Source organism: Ascaphus truei, chromosome 9 (assembly GCF_040206685.1).
Source record: "Ascaphus truei isolate aAscTru1 chromosome 9, aAscTru1.hap1, whole genome shotgun sequence".
Classification (NCBI taxonomy): domain Eukaryota; kingdom Metazoa; phylum Chordata; class Amphibia; order Anura; family Ascaphidae; genus Ascaphus; species Ascaphus truei.
This window is the reverse complement of record NC_134491.1, coordinates 37,763,212-37,786,981: the sequence shown is the minus strand read 5'-3', so window position 1 is coordinate 37,786,981 and position 23,770 is coordinate 37,763,212. Positions and strand designations below refer to the sequence as shown.

General features: G+C 46.7%; 1 protein-coding gene across 2 annotated transcripts in view; it reads left to right on the top strand.

Moving 5' to 3' along the window:
* The first annotated feature begins 6,950 nt into the window (after positions 1-6,950).
* CYP46A1 (cytochrome P450 family 46 subfamily A member 1) overlaps positions 6,951-23,770 on the top strand; it is a 94,628-nt gene continuing 77,808 nt past the window's right edge. The window contains exons 1-2 of one of the 2 annotated variants that reach the window (XM_075614389.1): positions 6,951-7,258; positions 23,610-23,687. In XM_075614389.1, the coding sequence (XP_075470504.1) occupies positions 7,122-7,258; positions 23,610-23,687 (215 nt within the window). In that variant the 5' untranslated portion in view covers positions 6,951-7,121. The remainder of the gene's footprint in view (positions 7,259-23,609; positions 23,688-23,770) is intronic. The other variant, XM_075614388.1, reaches the window with a different exon arrangement.

Sequence of the window (23,770 nt, the reverse complement as noted above, 5' to 3'; positions counted from 1 at the left end):
TTCTTTAGCCTCTCCCAAGTAGGTATTCGGAAGGCATGATAAGGAGAGAATACAGCAAGATAGTGTGGAAAGTACAACACAATTTATTAAAATATATAAAAACAGCCAAATGTAAACTCACATATGGATGCAGTAACATGTGCAATACTAGGATGCCGTCCGCAGCTTGCTAAGGTGTCCCTTTTGCTTGTTACAAATCAAGTACAGCTGTATGGCTCCTCTCAGCAGCAACTCAGTGCCCAGGACTCTCTTCGCCCTCCCTGGTGTGTTCCGGCGCTGGTCCCGCTGATGTCGCTGCCCGAACGGCGCTCAGATGTTCCATAATCAACAGCTTTGACCCCTTCCAATCTCTGCTGCACAAGTTGCCCCCCTCTATACAGAGTCAAACACACACAGTCACCTACCCACCACACACCAAGTCAGTCACCCACCCACACAGTCACCTACCCACCCAGTCAGTCACCCACTCAGTTACCCATCCACCCAGTCACCCATCTAGTCACCCACCCAGGTCAGTCAGTCACCCACAGAATCACACACACAGTCACATGCACACACAGTCACACCACGCACGTACAATCACACGCACAGACAGTCTGTAACGTTCGTGCCCGCCACAAACCGGGACCGGACCACGGGGCTGAGGTGGGGATGTGAATACACCGACTTTAGGCCACGCAGCCAGTTCTGGATTGCGCAGTTCGTAGTCATTCATAGCAGGGTCAGGATTGGAGAAGGCAGCATCGTCGTTATTCAGGCAGGAGTTCGGCAATGGGTAGACAGGAGCTCTCTGCTTCAGCGTAGGAGCGTGCGTGCGGGAGTGACCTCTGATCGAGGAGTGGCCTCGGCCCATGACGCTGGTCTCTGTAGGAGGAGATAGCCGGCTGGCCGAAGAACACCCCGGGGCCGCGCCGGGGGAAAACCAGCGCTTCAGCACAGGAGTCCAAAACAGGCCTCTGCGTGGAGAGTAGCAGCAGGCCTCATGGAACTGAAGGTAACCTCTGCTAGGGGAGAATGTAGCAGGTAACAGGAACTAGTGCTGGCAAACCAGCGCTTCAGCACAGGAGTCTGAAACAGGCCTCTGCGTGGAGAGTAGCAGCAGACCTCAGGAACACAGGAACACAGACCTCTGCAGCAGGTCTCAGGAACATGGTAAGAGTAGCACTGGGGAGCTAGTGCTTCCGCACAGAAAGCAGACCTCTGCAGCAGGTCTCAGGAACACGGCAATAGTAGCACTGGGGAGCCAGTGCTTCCGCACAGGAAGCAGACCTCTGTAGCAGGTCTCAGGAACAGGGCCAAGGCAGGAGTGTTAGTGGCAAACACAGTTACATCCTATGACAAAAAAATATGCTCGGCCCTGAGGCAATGTAATAAAGCAGTATAAGAAGGCAAGTGGGCCAATCCCAAGAGATACAGTATCGACACAGCCTATTCTAACAAAAGCCGCCGGTTGACCGGGGCTTACTCCGGCTGGCGCTGAGAATAGACAGCGCGCAAGCCGCATCTCCTCCGTGCACCCCCTCCGCTCGCATGTCATTTTGCTCCCCCTTCCCGACCCCCTAGCTGCTCCCGCTGTGGCCCTCTGCTTCCCCGCACCCCCGCTTACCTCACTTCAAACCTTCAGGGGTGTCGAGGAAGCCGGGGAAGCCGGGCGCACACATGACAGTGACGTCACAGTGACGCGCGGACAGGCCGCGTCTCCACGCTGCCCGCACGCATCCTGCCGTGTGGCTTTTGTCAGAATAAGCTGTGCCGGGACAGTAGGTGTGAGGGCATTCCTCTAATGAGAGAGCAGCAAGGCAGGACTACAGTAATTGCCAGCACAGGTGGATGTGAGGAGAGGTTGTCTGGAAGCAGCACAGTTCTGTAAGGAAAGGGTTTCCACCAAACCCAGGAACTTCCTTCACAGTCACGCGCACACACACAGTAATGTGCACACACACACAGTCGCGCGCACACACACAGTTGCGCGCACACACACACAGTCACGCCCATACACACACAGTCACACACACAGAATCACCTAAAGGGGCCGATTCACAAAGCAGTGATAAAAATCAGTGCATTTGCTTCCGACTATGGGGCCTATGCAGTAATCACAGATAAGCCACTTATCGAGGCCTTTTCGCCAAAATGCCTACTGCTATTCAGTAAGCCCCGATAAGTCGCCGATAAAAGCCCTTGTCGGCAATTTTTTTTTTCAGAGGGAAAAAAAATGTCAAATGAGCGGTGAGAAGCCACTTATCTGCAGATTTTCAAACTCGTGCAATTCTAGTAGCCCTGATTAGCTTATCTCTCCGTTGTCAAGGCTAATCACGGTCTAGAATAGAGATTTCCTCTCAAAATCCTCCTGCCAGGAAAAGTTGGCAGGAAGGTGGTGAGAAGCTGCTGATGAGCGGTGAGATGGGACTTAGAAAAAAATGCATTTTTCCTGCATCGGATTGATGCCGGGAGTCTCCGGAGCTGATACCCATTAATTTCAGCACCGGAGACCCCCGGCATGAATCCCATGCAATAAAAATGCATTTATAGACAACTTCATTACCTTTAGCGGCTAACCGCTAAGGCAATGAAGGGGTTAAGGAGCAACAGCAGCTTTATTGGGGGGAGAGGGCGTGAGTGAAGCGGGTACTAGGTCCTTCACTCACCCCCAATAAATATTACAATATGTACTAACAACCAATACACAACCCACCCCCTGTGCCCCCACATGAAAGCATTTTTTATATACTAGTAGGGAAAGGGAGAGGGTAGGTACTCCCGCATCAGCCGAAAAAGATTATTATATAAATGCGGTGCAATAGGGATGAGTAGCATATGAGCAAACAAAAGAAACAGGATCCCTTCAGAATGCACTCACTATTTAGTGTGGGTGTAATGATTCCTAATGTGATCGGAGTAATGATTACCAATGTGAAGGGACGGAGAGATCGTATCAGAATTATAAGGAATGTAACAAAAATTGCAAAAGGGCAATCAAATTAGCAAAAATGGATAATGAAAAAAGGATTGCAATAGGAAGTAAGGTCAACCCTAAAAAGTTCTTTAAGTACCTTAATAACAAACAAATGAGAAAAGAAAATATAGGGCCCTTTCAGTGTGAGATGGGCAGGCAGATTATTGGAGATAAGGAAAAAGCAGAGGTATTAAACAAGTTCTTTGCCTCTGTGTTTACCAGGGAAGAATCAAGTTCAATAGTAGCGCCACAGGAGGAAGCCACAACCTCCATATTAATGAACAATTGGTTAACTGAGGAAGAAGTTCATAAGCGACTTGAAAAAATTAAAGTAAATAAGGCACCTGGCCCTGATGGTATACATCCAAGAGTTCTCAAGGAGTTAAGCTCAGTAATAGCCAAACCATTATATGTAATATTCAAGGACTCCATTTCCACAGGCTCAGTACCACATGATTGGATAATATTCAGGAATACCTAATGGAAAACAAAATTATTAGTAACAGTCAGCATGGATTTATGAAGGATAGATCATGCCAAACTAACCTTATTTGTTTCTTTGAGGAGGTAAGTAGGAATTTAGACCAGGGTAATGGCGTTAATGTGGTCTACTTAGATTTTGCAAAGGCTTTTGATACGGTTTCACAAAAATAATGAAAATTGGACTCAGTAATAATATATGCACCTGGATTGAAAACTGGTTAAAGGACAGACAACAGAGGGTTGTCATAAATGGAACTTTTTCAGGTTGGGCTAAAGTCGTGAGTGGAGTACCTCGGGGATCGGTACTTGGACCCCTGCTTTTTAACTTGTTTATTAATGACCTTGAGTCTTCATCTTTGCTGATGATACTAAATTGTGTAAGGTAGTAGAGTCAGAGCAGGATGTAATTTCCCTTTAGAAGGACCTGGGGAGACTGGAAACTTGGGCAGGTATTTGGCAGATGAGGTTTAATACAGATTAAGGTTATGCATTTGGGATGCAAGAATAAAAAGGCGACTTACAAATTAAATGGGGATAAATTGGGGGAATCCTTGATGGAGAAGGATTTAGGAGTGTTTGTAGACAGCAGGCTTAGCAATAGTGCCCAAAGTCATGCAGTAGCTGCAAAGGCAAACAAGATCTTATCTTGCATCAAATGGGCAATGGATGGAAGGGAAGTAAACATAATTATGCCCCTTTACAAAGCATTAGTAAGACCACACCTTGAATATGGAGTACAATTTTGGGCACCAATCCTAAGAAAAGACATTATGGAACTAGAGAGAGAACAGAGAAGAGCCACCAAATTAATAAAGGGGATGGAAAATCTAACTTATGAGGAGAGACTAGCTAAGTTAGATTTATTTACATTAGAAAAGAGGCGTCTAAGAGGGGATATGATAACTATATACAAATATATTCGGGGACAATATGTGAGGATTCGGGGGTCATGACGGCCGCAGTATGACCTCCCCTCATGTTGCACCCGCTGCTGCAGGGCGTCCCCCTCGCCGGTCCCGTCTGATCCCCGTGGTTAGGGGACTCCCTCCTCGTCCCCGGCGGGCGGCCGCTGTTCCGCAGGCGGCTGCGGCTATGACGGCTGTGGCTGCTCATGGGCACGTGCTCCCCCTCGTTATGGAGCACGCACCGGATCTAGTTAATTTATTCACTGCTCCTGCAGTGAGGCCCCGCCCCCAACACACACACAGCCTACAATCATGCCCTAAGACTGCTCACCTCCATTCTTCTCTAGGCAGCCTATCCAGGACAGCTCCATACACTCCTCCAGGTCTGCTTCCTCTTCCTATTTGCCAGCCGCACTATATAATGCCTGTCTTGCCATTCCCACATTGCTCGACATAGCCTCTGCTTACGGACGTCTATTCTGGCTCTCCCTTTGCTCTTCGTTATTCAGGTTGTGACCCGGCTTGGCGGACATTCCTCTCTGGCTCTGGACCCCGGCTCCCACTTGACCTTGCAGCTTCTCTCATCCCTCGACTACTGCTTGGACCTCGACCTCCCGGATCTCTCCCTCCCTGACCTTGGCTAACGGCAACGACTGTGTTTCTTCTGTGCCGGTACCGGCAAGTATTGCTACACCTATTCACACCTGGCCTGGCAACGCCAAAACACCACACTCCGGACACGCTCCTTCTGCTGCGGGTGCGTGCACATATACGTCCCCACCTCAGTATAAGGGACGAATCTGGTCTGCGGGCAGCACCAGCGTAACATAATACAAGGAGTTTTCAAAAGAACTATTCATCCCAAGGGCAGTACAAAGGACTCGGGGCATCCCTTAAGGTTGGAGGAAAGGAGATTTCACCACCAACAAAGGAAAGGGTTCTTTACAGTAAGGGCAGTTAAAATGTGGAATTCATTACCCATGGAGGCTGTGATGGCAGATACAATAGATTTGTTCAAAAAAGGTTGGACATCTTTTTAGATGGGAAAGGTATACAGGGATATACCAAATAAGTATACATGGGAAGGATGTTGATCCAGGGATTAATCCGATTTGGCAATTCTTGGAGTCAGGAAGGAATTTAATTTCCCTCTTAATGGTTTTTTTGTTTGCCTTCCTCTGGATCATTGGCTGTAATAACATGTGATATAGCCATGTGGTTTTAAGGATCTGACGTACCTCTGTTGGAGATGACGTCACATCCTTAACAAAAAAAAAGGAGGTGAGCACATGATACAGTGTCCAATCAGATTGGAGCTGTACCATTTGACCTGAACATTTGATGTCACAGACCCTATATAAGGCCTGGACGCCTCCTTTAACAGGAAGAAGACGACGAGAGAACATTCTGTTTTGGATTTACCATTGGGTTTTGGATTGACAGATGAAGATTAAAGAAAAGAAAGAAATAATGACTGATGAAGAAAGAAGACGGTGATAGAAGATAAAAGAAGGAAGAATTTTGTTTCCTGTTCTGGATCTTCAAGGATCTAAGTTACGTTCTCACTTGTGTGCGTTTTGTGACAGATGGTATATTAGGACTGATTGAGGGGAGATATTGTTAATTTGTGGGACCTTTGCGAAGGTGAAAAGTGGGCCAGCAAGAGAGCTGTGCATTAACCCTTGTCCCGTATGCAGGTCATATGTTCACCAGTGTGCTATATGTGACATGGAGCCTGTGCTTATGCGGCAAATAATGCAATAAAAATTGAATATTTGATTTGGTAAAGAAATGCGTGTCAATATACCAATAACTAACTACAATTGTGAACTTTCTGAGGTAGGGATAATATTCTCTACTTATATCCTTTATGGGGTGTTCTGATCCATATATTAGATACTTTCCCTGTACTGCTGCGGCCGAGTTTATTCGAGCATTTGCCCGTTCTCGGCCGCAGCAGTAACCTGGCGCGCGCCGGAGGGTGCCGGGCGCGCGCCGAAGCAGCGGAAGAGCGCCCTCCGATCGGGGCGCTCTCCCTCCCGCTGCCGGGTCCGCCGGGTCCCCCGGAACCCCCTGCCGCCGTCCCCCACATCGCGGGACACCAGGGCTCCCTCGGGGAGCCCTGGAAGCGCGTGCAGGGGGCGCAGGCACCCGATGACGTGTGACCGCGCATCGGTGATGCGCGGCACGCTGAGGGAGTGCGGCTAGCATGCCGGGGCATCCCCCGGCTTGCGGTGCTAGCCGTGCTGCAATAAATTGTGTCGGTAGTGTATTTCTATCAGTTTGCTAATTCAGTAAAGCACTGTGTAAAAGATTAGAGTTATATAAAGATAATTATATAAAACATTCATATTTCATGCCTGAAGTATTTGTGTTAAGGGCACAGGAATGCATAACCAGCTCTTCAAAGACAAATACTAGAAACAACATTTTCAGTAATTGAGGGGCCCTTGCAGGGGAAGTTACCCAGGGAATGTAGGGGTGTGTGTGAAAGCTTTGTGTTAACTTCTAACACTGTATTCCAATAAGGAATGGCACATTTTTCAGCTACAGTATTAGCCTAACCCCTCCCAGACCAGAAATGACTAAGCAAAACATCTCCCTGTTACACTGTGAAATGCCTTCTGGGTTCAAAACCAGACCCAGCCCATTCTCGTGCCCCCAGCTTATGCTGATAATTGTCACCAGAGCATAGAGACACCATAAATCAGACGTGCTTTGTGACTGTGAGGTCTTCACAGATCTGAATCCAGGACCCCATAGTCTCCTCGGTAACCATGGGTCTGTGGACTCTCGTCACATGGGCTTCTCTGCTGCTCCTGGCCTTGGCTCTGATCGGCTTCCTCCTCTTCTGCGGATACATCAAATATATCCACATGAAGTATGACCACATGCCGGGACCCCCCAGAGACAGGTGAGTGCCATTGTGTGGGTTTAATCTCTCCAGCACAGAAGGGGTTAAGATCTTTAAACCTTTTACTATGGGCAAACTGGGTCCTTTTATACTAGATTAATTAGTTCAGCGATTGTAACCAGGAATATGCCCCTTTGTTATGAATACTACATCATTGCAATGATGTGATTACCTGCATTTGAATTGATTGAGCAGAGTAAGAAGATTCCGTGCCCACGAGTTATCAAACCCTGTTAAAGTGGAGTTAATATCGCAATGTTATAGCCTAAGTCATTAATATTGCTGTCAAAATGTATTGGGTGCACTATGAAATGCTATAGCTGTGCAGTAATTACTGCAACCGATCAATAGGAGTTAATTACTACTAGAGATGGAATGAGAGAGGGGAATACATATGTCTACCTTAGGGATAGGTAATGAGGGTTATTATAAAGCTCATGGCAGGAAATACATGAACCCCTTTGATGCCTGAGGCTACCAATGCATAGCACAGTAAATAAAAAGGTTAATTCCTTAATATCACAATTCGCTACCTACTTAAGAGGCGAGTCAGGCAAAGCCAGGAGTTAACCCCTAGCACAATTAGGTGGGGGTCTTACTATCTTCCTCGGAGCACCTTATCCACCCCCTGTATAAGGGATTTCCCCTACCTTGTGCTTACACCCATGATATTTTCCCTAAATGTATTTGTTAACATTTATATTTTAAAATCATTCATATGCTCCCACTGCTCACTGTGTGTACGTCAGTGATCCATAGCCAGGGGCTACACGTACAGAAAACCCGCACTGCTATTGTTAACCTGTGAGGTGCTGACTGGATGGAGACGTGATAATATCGATTGGAGAAAAATAACCCAGTCTTGTAGCACTCGTACACAACAATTGTATAGTGATAAATTTAAAATACTTTATTAATAACTCTGAATAAAAAATAGGGTGTTAAAACGTAATTAAATACTGCGTAGAACAGCACGTGACTGTATCCTTTGGTAACCCACCCTGGTATAGGTGGGTAGATATAGTGTGATCCCTGATAGGTACTAGAGATCAAATGCTATAAATTATAGCGACCTAAAATGTAGGAGAGGAGCCAAAGAAAGCCCACCGAAAGGACTGTCTCTATTGGAGTGCGTCTAGGCGTAGATTGCGCTCTAGAGGGATACACTCATGATAATGTGGCATATACTACACTCGGTAAGACCTATAAGTATCCCCCCCCCCCCCCAGATAGAGATTGCTCTGTTTTGTGTACAAATTCACCTTCATAGTATGAGCTACATCTCTATAAGGGATATGTATTGCCTATTTTCTAAGGTGCAGGCTATTAGGCAAGCAGTGATTACTGTTGTAAGGTATAGCTAAACTAGAGCAACTATAGGAAATCACCAAAACACCTAGGAGGTGATTAGAGGCCAGATAGGTACTCCTACAATGTTGTGGTAGGTTGTTGGTGATGTCTGCTGCTCTGCTGTTGTTGGTTCAGTACCCCTTACTGTTATAGCACAGTGTAAACATAGCTGCCACACACAAGCACTATGCGCTTATGGTTAATTCCCCTAAGCACACCAGGGTCTTATCATGCGCAGGAGGTGGAAGCTGATGTCAGAGCAACCTCCACAGTGATGCTTGGGTAAGTGTGATGTTTGCGCTAACTGTAAGGGTTAATGTGTGAACATAAACAGCTTGAGAAGCTACTCAGCAGGTCATGGATCGCTGCATTTGCCAACAAACGAGTGTGCTGGAGTAGGGTATACAGGAGGTTAATATTAAAGTGGGGTCAAAGCCCCAACACACCCCGTCCCCCCTCTCTACAGGTTGGAGCAATAGCGTGCACAGAGTAATGACATGGGGAGCCGGTCTAGCTGATCATCGCAGTGTCCCCTACATCAGCACTGATCCTGGTTATATCAGTGCCGATGTGCTCGAGGACCTGCCTGTCTGTTAGGTGAGTAAATTCAGAGACTCCTGGGAACATGGAGGGTCCCGCAGTAATGATATACAGCGTGATCCCTAGTAAATCATGCACATCAGGGGAAGTTTAAAGCCCAAAGGCAGATCAATATCTTTAAGTTGAACTGTTTAAATAAACAAACCTCCCGCGTGTGCAGGGAGAGAAATGCAGTTATTAATAAAGTATTTTAAATTTATCACTATACAATTGTTTACGAGTGCTACAAGACTGGGTTCTTTTTCTCCAATCGATATTATTCTTAGCCAGGGTGCTGGGGCTGCGGGAGATTAACAGAGGGAAGGAGTGAGAACTTTGTATGGGGAGGAGAATGAGGTGGGTGCAGGGGAGGGTGGGGGTTACTTTGTGTGGGGAGGAGAATGAGGTGGGTGCAGGGGAGAGTGGGGGTTACATTGTATGGGGAGGAGAATGAGGTTGGTGCAGGGGAGGGTGGGGGTTACATTGTGTGGGGAGGAGAATGAGGTGGGTGCAGGGGAGGGTGGGGGTTACTTTGTGTGGGGAGGAGAATGAGGTGGTGCAGGGGAGAGTGGGGGTTACATTGTGGGGAGGAGAATGAGGTGGGTGCAGCGGAGGGTGGGGGTTACTTTGTGTGGGGAGGAGAATGAGGTGGGTGCAGGGGAGGGTGGGGGTTACATTGTGTGGGGAGAATGAGGTGGGTGCAGGGGAGGGTGGGGGTTACATTGTGTGGGGAGGAGAATGAGGTGGGTGCAGGGGAGGGTGGTGGTTACATTGTATGGGGAGGAGAATGAGGTGGGTGCAGGGGAGGGTGGGGGTTACTTTGTGTGGGGAGGAGAATGAGGTGGGTGCAGGGGAGAGTGGGGGTTACATTGTATGGGGAGGAGAATGAGGTGGGTGCAGGGGAGAGTGGTGGTTACTTTGTGTGGGGAGGAGAATGAGGTGGGTGCAGGGGAGAGTGGTGGTTACATTGTATGGGGAGGAGAATGAGGTGGGTGCAGGGGAGGGTGGGGGTTACATTGTATGGGGAGGAGAATGAGGTGGGTGCAGGGGAGAGTGGTGGTTACTTTGTGTGGGGAGGAGAATGAGGTGGGTGCAGGGGAGAGTGGTGGTTACATTGTATGGGGAGGAGAATGAGGTGGGTGCAGGGGAGGGTGGGGGTTACATTGTATGGGGAGGAGAATGAGGTGGGTGCAGGGGAGAGTGGGGGTTACATTGTATGGGGAGGAGAATGAGGTGGGTGCAGGGGAGGGTGGGGTTACATTGTGTGGGGAGGAGAATGAGGTGGGTGCAGGGGAGGGTGGTGGTTACATTGTATGGGGAGGAGAATGAGGTGGGTGCAGGGGAGGGTGGGGGTTACATTGTGTGGGGAGGAGGAAGGTGTAATAGAAGGGGGGGATGTGGGGATTAATTTATGATTAAGAAGGAGGGTGAGTGTGCTGTTTAGGGGGGTAAATGTGGAGTGTGTTTAGTAATAAGTATGATGTGTCAGGGTTAGGGTGAGGGTTAGGATTAGGGTTATGTGCAGGGTTAGGGTTATGTGCAGGGTTAGGGTTATGTGCAGGGTTAGGGTTATGTGCAGGGTTAGGGTCAGGGTTATGTGCAGGGTTAGGGTTATGTGCATGGTTAGGGTTAGGGTTATGTGCAGGGTTAGGGTTATGTGCAGGGTTAGGGTCAGGGTTATGTGCAGGGTTAGGGTTATGTGCAGGGTTAGGGTTATGTGCAGGGTTAGGGTTATGTGCAGGGCCGCCAAAAGAAATCAGGACAAACATTTTAAGTAGGGCCCTACGCGTCACCCATAGTGGTGGTGAGGAAAAAGAACGGATCCGTACGACTGTGTGTCGACTATCGAACCCTGAACAATCGTACGATACCGGATCAGTACAACCTTCCTCGCATTGAAGAGATCCTGAATGCTCTGAACGGAAGCCAATGGTTCAGCGTGCTCGATCTACGATCAGGGTACTATCAGGTACTTATGAATGCAAAGGATCAGGAGAAAACAGCCTTCGTCTGTCCCCTGGGGTTCTACCAATTTACACGTATGCCCCAAGGTATATGTGGGGCCCCTGCTACCTTCCAACGACTGATGGAGAAGATACATGAACCCTCGGGAGTGTCTCGTCTACCTGGACGACATCATTGTCTTCGGAAGAACTCTGGAAGAGCATGAAGAAAGGCTGCTCAAAGTGATAGACCGTCTTTGGAAGGAAGGGTTGAAATTGTCAATAGACAAGTGCCGGTTTTGTCACACCTCGGTGACCTATGTGGGGCACATCGTGTCTGCTCAATGGATCGCCACCGACCCAGCCAAAGTAGAAGCGGTCGTGAACTGGCCGCGTCCCGAGAATGTCACAGAACTACGATCCTTCCTGGGGTTCTGTGGGTATTACCGTCGCTTCGTGGAAGGGTACTCTAGTAGAGCTAAACCCCTGAACAATCTGTTGAAGGTATACCCCGAAGAGACGAGAAGGAAGGCCGTATCGGCTCGCCAACCGTTTGGTGATAAATGGACGTCTGAGTGTGAACAGGCCTTCCTGAAGTTGAAGAAATGTCTGACCGAAGCGCCGGTGCTTGCGTATGCTGATCCCGAACAACCATACGTTCTGCATGTGGATGCCAACCTCAATGGACTGTGTACCGTCCTGCACCAGAAGCACCCCGAGGGCCTACGGCCTGTAGCCTACATTAGCCGCAGTCTGACACCCAGTGAACAGAGATACCCCGTCCACAAGTTAGAGTTCCTGGCTCTCAAGTGGGCGATCACAGAGAAGCTCCACGATTACCTTTACGGGGTTACGTTTGAGGTAAGGACGGATAACAATCCCCTCACGTACATCAATACCTCGGCCAAATTGGATGCAGCAGGACACCGATGGCTGGCAGCTCTGAACAATTACCGCTTCTCCCTGAAGTATAAGCCAGGACCCTTGAATGTCGGGGCTGACACCCTCTCCCGACGGCCAGGGCTAAGTGCTACTCAAGATGATGAGTGGGTAGAACTCCCGGGACCCGGGGTGCGAGCTATGTGTAGCACTGCCGCCATCGTCAACGACCAAGTGGCCTTCTCAGAATTAAGGGTTGCAGATTCTTTGGGATGCCAGTCGCAGGCTGTCCCAGCCGCCTACTGCGATCCAAAAGGGATGAACATAACGCATGACAAAGTGTTACGGTGGAAAGATCTGGTGGACTACCAAATACGAGATCCTGTCGTTAGTATCATTAGGCAAGCCGTTGAAAAGAAAAACCCAGCCCTTCTGAAACGTGCTCCCAATGACTTGGTGGCCTTGCTCATGCGGTAAGTAGATAAATTCGAAATAGACAACTGCTTACTCTATCGGGTGGTGCAATACCACAACCACCCGGATAGGTGACAACTAGTCCTTCCTAAGAACTTGCAATACATGGTGTTGAAGTCCCTACATGATGAGCATGGACATCTCGGTGTAGAGAAGACCTTTGGGTTGGTCAGAGACCGCTTTTTCTGGCCCAAGATGCGAGAGGCCGTAGAACGCCACTGTCGCCATTGTACTAGGTGTATACAGCGCAAGACCCTGCCTACCAGAGCAGCTCCCATGGGCCATCTGAAGAGTTCTGGCCCAATGGACCTTGTATGTATGGACTTTCTGTGCATTGAGCCCGATAGCCGGGGAATATGTAACGTGCTGATCATCACGGACCATTACACCCGGTATGCCCAGGCCTTCCCCACGAAAGATCAGAAAGCCATCACAGTGGCAAAAATATTATGGGAGAAGTACTTCGTGCATTACGGTCTTCCCAACCGCCTTCACTCAGACCAAGGCCGGGACTTCGAGAGCACGTTGATCCAAGAACTGCTCAAAATGCTGAACATCGCCAAATCACGAACGACCCCGTATCACCCCGAAGGAGATGCACTGCCAGAACGATTTAATCAAACCTTACTGGACATGCTCGGAACTATATCGAGTGCTCAGAAAACTGAATGGAGTCGACACGTGGAGGCCCTGGTGCATGCGTACAATTGTACCCGACACGAGTCAACTGGATTCTCCCCATACTTCCTCATGTTTGGGCGAGAGGCGAGATTGCCAGTGGATGTACGCCTTAGAGTCTCGACGGATGGGATACACAATGCTACCCATTTCAAATACGTGCAAAGACTTAAAGACAGTTTACAGCAGGCCTATCAACAGGCTGAGAAGTCTACAGCTAAGCTGAACGCTGGAAATAAAAGGCAATACGATTATAAGGTCAAATATCAGGAACTTCGTCCTGGGGACGCTGTGTTGCTTCGAAATCTGGGAGTCCCGGGAAAACACAAATTGGCCGATCGATGGAGAGACGGGGTATATGAAATAGAATCTCAGATGCCTGGCCTCCCGGTCTATCGCATCAAAGACACTGAAGGCCGGGTAAAGGTATGGCACCGTAATCATCTTCTCCCCATTCCACAAGTGGGAGATGAGGAAGCAGAGATACTAGCCACACTGCTCAACGGTGAGTCCGACTTATCAGAGATGGGTCAAGAGACTGTCAATATCGAGACCCACTCTGAAACTCCTATGGAAGGACCCTCTCAAAGGGGCTACTCCACAGAAGGGGCATCTCCCGGAGGAGCTACGGGTAAAGGGCCCCGTAGGCCAATGCCTACTAAGGTGGCACCAACAGGCCAGCCTTTGGATCCACAGAGCCCATGCTTTGTGCCTAACAGAGACTGTTCAGAGACATTTCTCCCCTCAAGGTAAGAGGCTGAGCCTCAGGACTGTGTTTATTACTCCCCCGAGGGATTTGCAGAAGAACAGCTCCGAAGTAGCCAAAGAGTCAGGTACCCTCCAACTCGGGTAACCTATGATCAAATTGGCGCACCCCATTATGAGACTCAGCAGTGGTCTCGGAGCAAGATCCAATCTGTGATTCTGATGCTCACAGAATTATGCAACCTCGTATAAGTCAATGCAATGTGCTAAGTTATATTTTGAAATGCCTTTTTATTATATAAATTCTGTACATGGTTGAGTTGTGTCCCAAGCGAGGACGTTGGGGTTTTTACCAGGGGGAGGATGTAGCCAGTTTCCCTGTCACTGCGCAACCCCCCCTCCGGTTACACACGGAGCCGCTCGGGGTGAAGTGCGGGGGCGTGCGCAGCATAGCGCGCCTCCTACGGATGCGACCGGTTGCTGGGGACGCGGTCGCGTTACTGAGGTCCCGGTGGCTTGCGGTGCAGGGCGCCGCCATTACAAAGTGCGTTGCGCATGCGCAGGGGCTAGGAGCACTGGGAGGCCCACAGACAGGTCGCGCATGCGCAATGAGAGCAGTCAGCCCCCAGGGTGCACAGGGGCAGAGCCACATGACCCCAGGGAGCCAATAGGGCTACAGTATCTCCCTGCTCAGGGATGGATACATTTCGCGGGCTTGGAGCACGCTGGTAGTTGGTGACCGGAGCAGCTAGGGGAAGGAGGTAGGGTGCAGGAGTCAGTGATCCCTGCACTAGGCCAGCACCCCCCTAGGCCCCAGATAGCCCTGAGTCATAGTAGCTGAGTGTAGTAGGGACAGGCCCCAGGTTAGGGACCCTGCCCCTTATCAGTATCCAGAGTCAGTTAGGGACACAGCGACGCTGCGTTTCCATTCCGAGGTTTGGGCTCAGACCTCCGCTGTGGCTGCAGCAGCCATCCGGGTGGGATCGCCCCGGATGGTAGTTCCTGTATTCATCAGCCACCGGATCCTTTGTGAAGCTCCTTGGCAGTCCCGGGCACAGGAGTGCTCGGCAGGTAACCTTCATCAAGTGCACCAACGATCCTATACTATTATTATCAGACATAGTGGCTGCGCAGTCACACACATTCTTCTCACTTGAGGGTGGAGGACAGTTGTGTGGGGTTACTGGACACGGGTGGGATCACCCGGTGGGGGGATATGGGAGTGTTGGCGTCCGCCGTGACGTGAGTAGAGTGTCTCCGTTAGGGAGGACCGTTGATCTGTGTATGCATATGAATATTCTTGCAAGTAAAGTTATTGGTTGTTTTACATGCTGTTGTGTGATCTATATATATATTGTCCTGCGAGGATCATTCTCCCTCTGGGGGGGAGCCATCGCAGGTGGAGGCGCTGCACCGAGTACGAGGTTACTCCTATCACTATTATACGTGCCCCAGGCTCCCCGTGAGCTCCCTGTGAGCCTATGAGCCTGACAGTTAAGCACCACACCTGGTAACATTAGGTTCCCCGCACACACACAGTATATGCGATTGTATGGGGGAATACCCGTTACATACATATACGGAATGAAAAGAGCAATAAGACCACGCGCTGGAAGACAACTTTATTGTTCATAATACACAGACTACAATTACTCTTATATGCTCCAGTGGTTACCTGCTCCTTACCATCAATTGCCTCCTCGCTCACAAGTTCCTCATATATGTCACTTGCATATTGCTGCTAACCATTTAATTTTATTTTTTGTCAATATTGCTTTTTAAACACACCAATTTTGCATTGTCCTTGAGACTATTCTGGTTATTAATAAATTCCAGTTTATATTATTCATTGTACGGAACTGGCGCTTCTTTCTTTTTTGATATATCTATATACATACATACATACATAGGGTTGTATTGGCTATGCCTGTCTGGATTTGTGTGTGGTATGTGTGTATGTATTTGTTTAGTGTGTATGTGTGGTTTGTGTGTGTATATGTATTAGTGTGGAGGTGTGTAGTATGTGTATATATTTGTGTGGAATGTGTGTATGTGTATGTATTAGTGTGTATGTATTAGTGTGGATGTGTGTGGGGTGTGTGGATGTATTACTGTGGGTGTGTGCGTGGATGTGTGGGTGTGTATGTATTAGTGTGGATGTGTGTGTGTGTGTATGTATTAGGCTAAGTCCCCGCTAGGGCTGAGCGGGCGGCGCTTGTGGGGGAGACTTAAATATATAGATATATGTAAATCCTTGCTCACGCGGTGCACGCGGCGCTCGTGTGCGTGCACACACGCTCAGCCGCAATGGCGCTTACATAAACAAAAAACCTATTCTTCCCTGTGCGCTCAGTTGGCCCGCAAAGCCGCCCACCCTCCCCCAGCACGCGCGCTTCCGTAATCGGGGACACCCGGCACTCATGGCTTGGAGCGCTCTCCAATTAGACTGTAAGCTCTCCAATTAGACTGTATGCTCCTCAGAGCAGGGACTCCTCTTCCTTAATGTTACTTTTATGTCTGAAGCACTTATTCCCATGATCTGTTATTTATATTATCTGTTATTTATTTGATTACCACGTGTATTACTGCTGTGAAGCGCTATGTACATTAATGGCGCTATATAAATAAAGACATACAATACAATACAATGAGCGTGCTCAGCGCCAGCGGCCACTTAGCCTTAGTGTGGATGTGTGTGGGGTGTGTGCATGTATTAGTGTGGATGTGTGTGGGGTGTGTGCATGTATTAGTGTGGATGTGTGTGGGGTGTGTGCAAGTATTAGTGCGTGTGTGTGTGTGTGTGTGTGTGTGTGTGTATGTATTAGTGTGGGTGTGTATACTTCTCTGTCTCTCTCCCTTCCTCTTTCTCTTTTTCCTTCCTTCCTCCCATCAGCTTGCCATCTCTCACTCTGCAGCCCTCTTCTCTTCCCTAAACACAACCCCTCCCCTATTCTCACCCAACAGGAGTTGGTACGGGATATGCTAAGGGTAGTGTGACTGTCACGCCCTGTGTAGGCGTGGACGTGCCGTCAGCCCACCCCGCAGGCCAATGAGCTGTGGCTGTCCGCCAGCCAATCACAGGGGGCACAAACTGACAGACAAACATTTTTTCACTTTTATATACACACACACACACACACACACACACACATATATATATACACACACATATATATATATATGTGTGTGTGTGTGTATAAAAGTGAAAAAATGTTTGTCTGTAATACAGTTGTATTTCCATTTGCTATATATATATATATATATAGCAAATGGAAATACAACTGTATGCTCATTTGCCTTAGACATGCAAATATATATATTGTATTTCCATTTGCTGTATGCTTTGCTGTGGAGGGTTTTTGTCACTTTTTTTTACTCTAGCCGAGCTTCAATAATCAAAAAATAAATAGATGATACCGTTCTGTGGCTAATGAAATGCTTTTATTTGTGCGAGCTTTCAAGATACACTGATCTCTTCTTCCGGCAATGTTACAATGAATGAAGCAAGCAAAAGCTATACTATAAACAGTGTCTATTGGAATGTTATCTGTGCTGGTCCTTCCCCCGGTGTGGATGTGTTTTATGGCTGGAGGTGTCAAAAGGTTCCTGAAAGCAAGTGATGAAAGAGTGTGTATGTGTATCAGTGTGAATAAAAATGAATGGAGAGCCCACAGTATATACAGTGCTTTACAAAAGGTGTGTGTGGAGTGGGAGTGGATATAAATGGTGTGGGTGGGTGTGGAAATGTGAGAGTAAGTAGCACAACTAAAAGTGTGTGTGGATATATACTATATATATATATAAACAATACATATAAAACTCACCCAAATACATATAAAAAAGAGCCCAATCCATTAAAAAAAACAATACATATTAATAAAACAACCCTCCCCAATACATATAACAAATACCCCCAAGCCCCCAAATACATATAAAAAATACCCACAAGCCCCCAAATACATATACAAATACCACCAACTCCTGTAGGGCCCCCTCCCCCTCCCCAAATCCTGTAGGTCCCCTCTCTCCCCCCTCTCCAACCCCCTTAGGGTCCCTCCCCTCACCAACACTTTCAGGGCCCCTCTGCCTCCTCACCAACTCCTGTAGGGCCCCTCTCCCCCCTTACCAACTCCTGTAGGGCCCCTCCCCCTCACCAACTCCTGTAGGGCCCCTCTTTCCCCTCACCAACTCCTGTAGGACCCCTCTCTCCCCTCACCAACTCCTGTAGGGTCCCTCTCTCCCCCCTCACCAACTCCTGTAGGGCCCCTCTCTCCCCCCTCACCAACTCCTGTAGGGTCCCTCTCTCCCCCCTCACCAACTCCTGTAGGGACCCTCCCCCTCTCACCAACTCTTGTATGGTCCATCCCCCCTCACCAACTCCTGTAGGGCCCCTCTCCCCAATTCTTGTAGGGCCCCTCTCCCCCCTCACCAACTCCTGTAGGGCCCCTCTCCCCCCTCACCAACTCATATAGGGCCCCTCTACCCCTCACCAACTCCTGTAGGATTCCTCTCCCCCTCCTGTTCTTCTCCTCCAGCATAGACAGCCTCTTCCCCTCGCGATCTCCGTAACTATGGTGACGGAGCTGCTTTGTGGCTTCAATCACACACACTTTTTTTTCTCAGAATTTTTTTTCTTCCTGAAATTATAATCGGGTTGAGGTCTGGACTTTGACTGGGCCATTGCAACACCTTGATTCTTTTCTCTCTCAGCCATACTGTTGTAGATTTGTTGGTGTGCTTGGGATCATTGTCCTGTTGCATGACCCAATTTCGGCCAAGCTTTTGCTGTCGGACAGATGGCCTCATATTTGACTCTAGAGAACTTTTGTATACAGAGGAGTTCATGGTCGACTCAATGACTGCAAGGTTCCCAGGTCCTGTGGCTGCAAAACAAGTATAGAAAAACAAGCCGAAGTTTTATCAGTTTGCTGGTCTGGAGCATTCAGGTGTGTGGTAACACAATGCCAAGGAGGAAAGACATCAGCAATGATCTTAGAGAAGCAGTTGTTGCTGCCCATCGATCTGGGAAGGGTTATAAGGCCATTTCCAAACAATTTAAAGTCCATCATTCTACAGTGAGAAAGATTATTCAAAAGTGGAAAACATTCAAGACAGTTGCCAATCTTCCCAGGAGTCGACGTCCCAGCAAATTCACCCCAAGGTCAAACCGTGCAATGCTCAGGAAATGGCAAAAAAAACAAGAGTTACATCTCAGACTCTAGAGGCCTCAGTTAGCATGTTAAATGTTAAAGTAGGGTTTGTTTGAAAGGGTTGCCAGGAGAAAGCCTCTTCTCTCTAAAAAGAACATAGCAGCACGGCTTAAGTTTGCAAAGTTGTATCTGAACAAACCACAAGACTTCTGAAACAATGTCCTTTGGACAGACGAGACCAAAGTGGAGATGTTTGGCCATAATGCACAGTGCCACGTTTGGCAAAAACCAAACACAGCATATCAGCACAAACACCGCATACCAACTGTCAAGCATGGTGGTGGAAGGGTGAGGATTTGGGCTTGTTTTGCAGCCACAGGACCTGGGACCCTTGTAGTCATTGAGTCGACCATGAATTCCTCTGTATACAAAAGTATTCTAGAGTCAAATGTGAGGCCATCTGTCTGACAGCTAAAGCTTGGCTGAAATTGGGTCATGCAACAGGACAATGATCCCAAGCACACCAACAAATCTACAACAGAATGGCTGAGAGAGAAAAGAATCAAGGTGTTGCAATGGCCCAGTCAAAGTCCAGACCTCAACCCGATTGAATTGCTGTAGCGGGACCTTAAGAGAGCTGTGCATAAACAAATGCCAGCAAACCTCAATGAACTGAAGCAACATTGTAAAGAAGAGTGGGACAAATTTCTTCCACAACGATGTGAGAGACTGATAGTCATACAGAAAATGATTACTTCAAGTTATTGCTGCTAAAGGTGGTTCTATAAGTTATTGAATCATAAGGTATACTTAGTTTTTCACACATGGCTTCTCCATTTTGGCTTTATTTTTGTTAAATAAATCATGACACAGTGTAATATGTCATGTGTTGTTGTTCATCTGAGGTTGTATTTACCTTATTGTATTGTATTGTATGTCTTTATTTATATAACGCCATTAATGTACATAGCGCTTCACAGTAGTAATACATGTGGTAATCAAATAATTAACAGATAATATAAATAACAGGTCATGGGAATAAGTGCTTCAGACATAAAAGTAACATAAAGGAAGAGGAGTCCCTGCCCCGAGGAGCTTACAGTCTAATTGTTAGGTAGGGAGAACGAACAGAGACAGTAGGAGGGAGTTTTGGTAAGTGCTTCTGCAGGGGGCGAAGCTTTATGTATCATGTGTTCAGATAAGACCTGCTAAGGAACATCTGATTGTTATTATGTCCTGATATGTAAAACCATAGATTTCAAAGAGGGTGTACTTTCTTGTTCACACAACTGTGTGTGTGTATATATATGTGTGTGTGTGTGTGTGTATGTGTGTATATATATATATATATATATATATATATATATATATATATATATATTTAGACAAACCTATACATTTGCACGCCCCGGGCGAGTGGATTTAACGTCGTGTCGAGCTCCTATTGGCCCAAGCAGCACACGTGTGGTACTAGGTGGCGAGTAGATTTTTTTGTTCGGTGAGTAGATTTTTTTGTGATTTGTAGACCACTGTGTCGGTACCCCATAACAGGGCCTGTAACTCGGGAAGTAGGGGGTCCCTGGACCTGAAATCAATGTGGTTCAGCTCCAGAGACCCCCTGCTACAATACTGTAATATTAAAATTAAATAAAACTCCAGCGATCGCCTGTTAGAGGCATGCATGTAGATTGACTGATTCAGTCTATCTCTCACTGTGCATCTGTTATAGACAGGTAGACCCTGGTAGGATTCACACAGCAGAGGCCCCGCTGTGTTAATCCGATGGGCCATTATAGTCTGCTTCAGTCCACCTCACGAGATATTGTGGAATAGTGCAGTTTTAATCTCGAAATGTGGTCGAATGTTGGTGGCTGCATCTGTAGGTGATCCTGTTGCAACAATAAATCTGCCCAGATACTGGGGCAGTGCATTGGCCACTCCCTGGGTATAATAGGTGGGGATTCATCATTTTGGATTCAGACCTCCAGACCCACAGGGAAGACCTGACCCCAGGGAACACCCCAGACTCCAACTAACATCAAGGAGGTCTCCAGGCTCTCCTAGCCTGTAAAACAGCAGTACCTTTAAAAATATATATATTTTCAGAATAGAGACGGTATCCCATTGTTAGGGGCCCCTTAGAAAAGTGTGGAGAAAGATCTACCTTGCTGAAGGGAGCAGTTCCATTCTCAGGGTTAAGTAGGGACCTGGGGTAGACTGACTCCGTTCTATTCTTAGGGTTAAATGGGATTGACTGATTTGCAATGGGAGACAGATTGACACTGGATCTAAATACTGAAATCCTGTCCTGTTTGTAACATCTAAGCTGCTGCTCTAAATAAAGGCAAGTTAAAAGTTCCTGGCACCCTGCTCTATTGCCACTTACCACTTGAGAAAGACCAATATAGGTCGAAACGTCGCATAGTTTTTGGTTCAATAAATAGATTTCAAAATCTGCAGTGCCCTGTGTTGCTTTTGTTTATTATATTCACTGGATTATCAAAAGGCCATCCCTGAGCATAGGAGCACCGTTATGTATATTCCTGTTTTCGTGTATGGAGTGCAGCAGGTATCTTCTATTGTCATGCCCTCTTCTGTTCACTACTCCCTTATACAAGCTGGCACGAATCCACCATCTACCCTGAGATTAAAAAGGTAAACCGCTCAGCACCTACACCCCTTTTGAGCAGGTACAAACCTTGTCAAAACTACAGAGACTGTTTATATCCCTCATTTTTACATATACAAACTATCCCTCATGTCGGGGGGAGGAGGGGGATAGGGATGTTACATAGGTCTGGAGAAAGTATACAGTACACAGTAGCGGGTTGCTAAATCGGGATTTCTGTCAAGTAACCAGTATGTCCGTGTCCATATAGCATTATAGAGAGCTGTCAAATAAAGCACATTTTTGTTTATAAAAGTTCTTGGTGCCCTCCCTTGTTATATTCAAGCATTCACCCACCATTCTGCTCTTACCCAGCACCCTGCAAAAGGCAAGAGACTGAGCACTGCCAATGTGTAACATAGTTACATAGTAGAGGAGGTTGAAAAAAGACGTATGTCCATCAAGTTCAACCTATGCTAAATTTAGACAACAGATACTTTATCCTATATCTATACTTACTTATTGATCCAGGGGAAGCAAACAAAAAAAACCCAGTGTTATATCATAAGGGGAAAAAAAATTCCTTTCCGACTCTAAACATTGGCAATCAAATTACTCTCTGGATCAATATCCTTCCCATGTTTACTAATTTGCTATATCCCTGTATAACTTTCCTTTCTAAAAAGATGTCTCATTTTGTTTTTTAAAGATATCTATTGTATCTAACCTCAGTATCCATGGGTAATTAATTCCAAATTGTAACTGCCTTTTACTGTAAATAACCCTTTCCTTTATTGCTGGTGAAATCTCCTTTCCTCCAACTTTAAGGGTTGATCCCGTGTCGTTAGTCTTGTCCTTGGAGTGATTTGTTCTTTTGAAAGCTCCTTGTATTGTCCCTGAATATATGTTTATATAGTTATCATATTCCAGGGCTCGACAAATTGTAAAAAATGTCGCTTGTCTGAAAAAAAAGACACCCCCCCCCTCCCAATAAAATGTAACCACCCTCCCACTCACACAACCCTCCCGCTGTTGAGTGCTTATCGGCAGCATCCCCCGGCACGCTCCTGCAAGTCCTGTGTCACCCTGGGAGACACAGGACTTGCAGGAGAATGCCTGGAGATGCCGCACCACTCCGCCACCGGTAAGCACTCGACAGCGTGCAAAATGCACTTGCCCCAGGCGACGGGGCGAGTGCATTTGTGGAGCCCTGTATATAATATATATATAATATATATATATATATATATATATATATATATATATATATATATATACATGTAGAGGTATCAGTACCTTTACGATATATATTATATATATATATTTATAGATATAGTATACTTTACCGTTCAGCAGAACAGCAAATAAAGAGGCAGCACTCTCAGGTAAGTATCCAAAAAAGTCTATTTGAAAAGACACATACAGAACCACTGTTTCGATTTCAGGGGGGGGGGGGGTTCTTCAGGGGGGTTGTAATTGTTAGTCCAAATAAAAAAAGGTATCGCCTAATGATGAAGAATAAATAAATACATATATATATATATATATATACAGCTCAACCCCGTTATAACGCGATCTTTTACAATGCAAATCCGCTTATAACGCGATGCAAGGGTGGCTCCCAATTTTTGCATTTATGAATACTTTACAACATGATTATTGGTATCTTAAATTCTTTATTGTACAATGCACACAATTGTACATTATTTCTAATGTGATCCGCTTAGTGTTAGTCCAGTTGCGATAGTGCAGAATAAATGAAGAGAGAAAAACTCTCGAAAGCTTGTCCTATGACATAAATTGTTAGTCCAAATAAAAAAGCTATCACCTAATACTGAAGAACTAATTTATTCTGCACTATATGAATAATATATATATATATATATATATATATATATAAAATCATTGAATAGTGATGGGTCACTTACGAAACCACTAAATGTATTATTGTTCTGCATGATAAGGATGCAATTTTCTTGTTACAGCTTCTTTCTTGGTCATTTCCCCACAATCATGAGGTTAACAAATAACAATGAAGTTATCTATGATCAGTTTTTGGACTGGTAAGTGAGAGATCTATTTGTGTATAAACTAAAATATATGAGTAGGAAAATGTGTAGAAATTATTAATCGTGCATATGGAAAT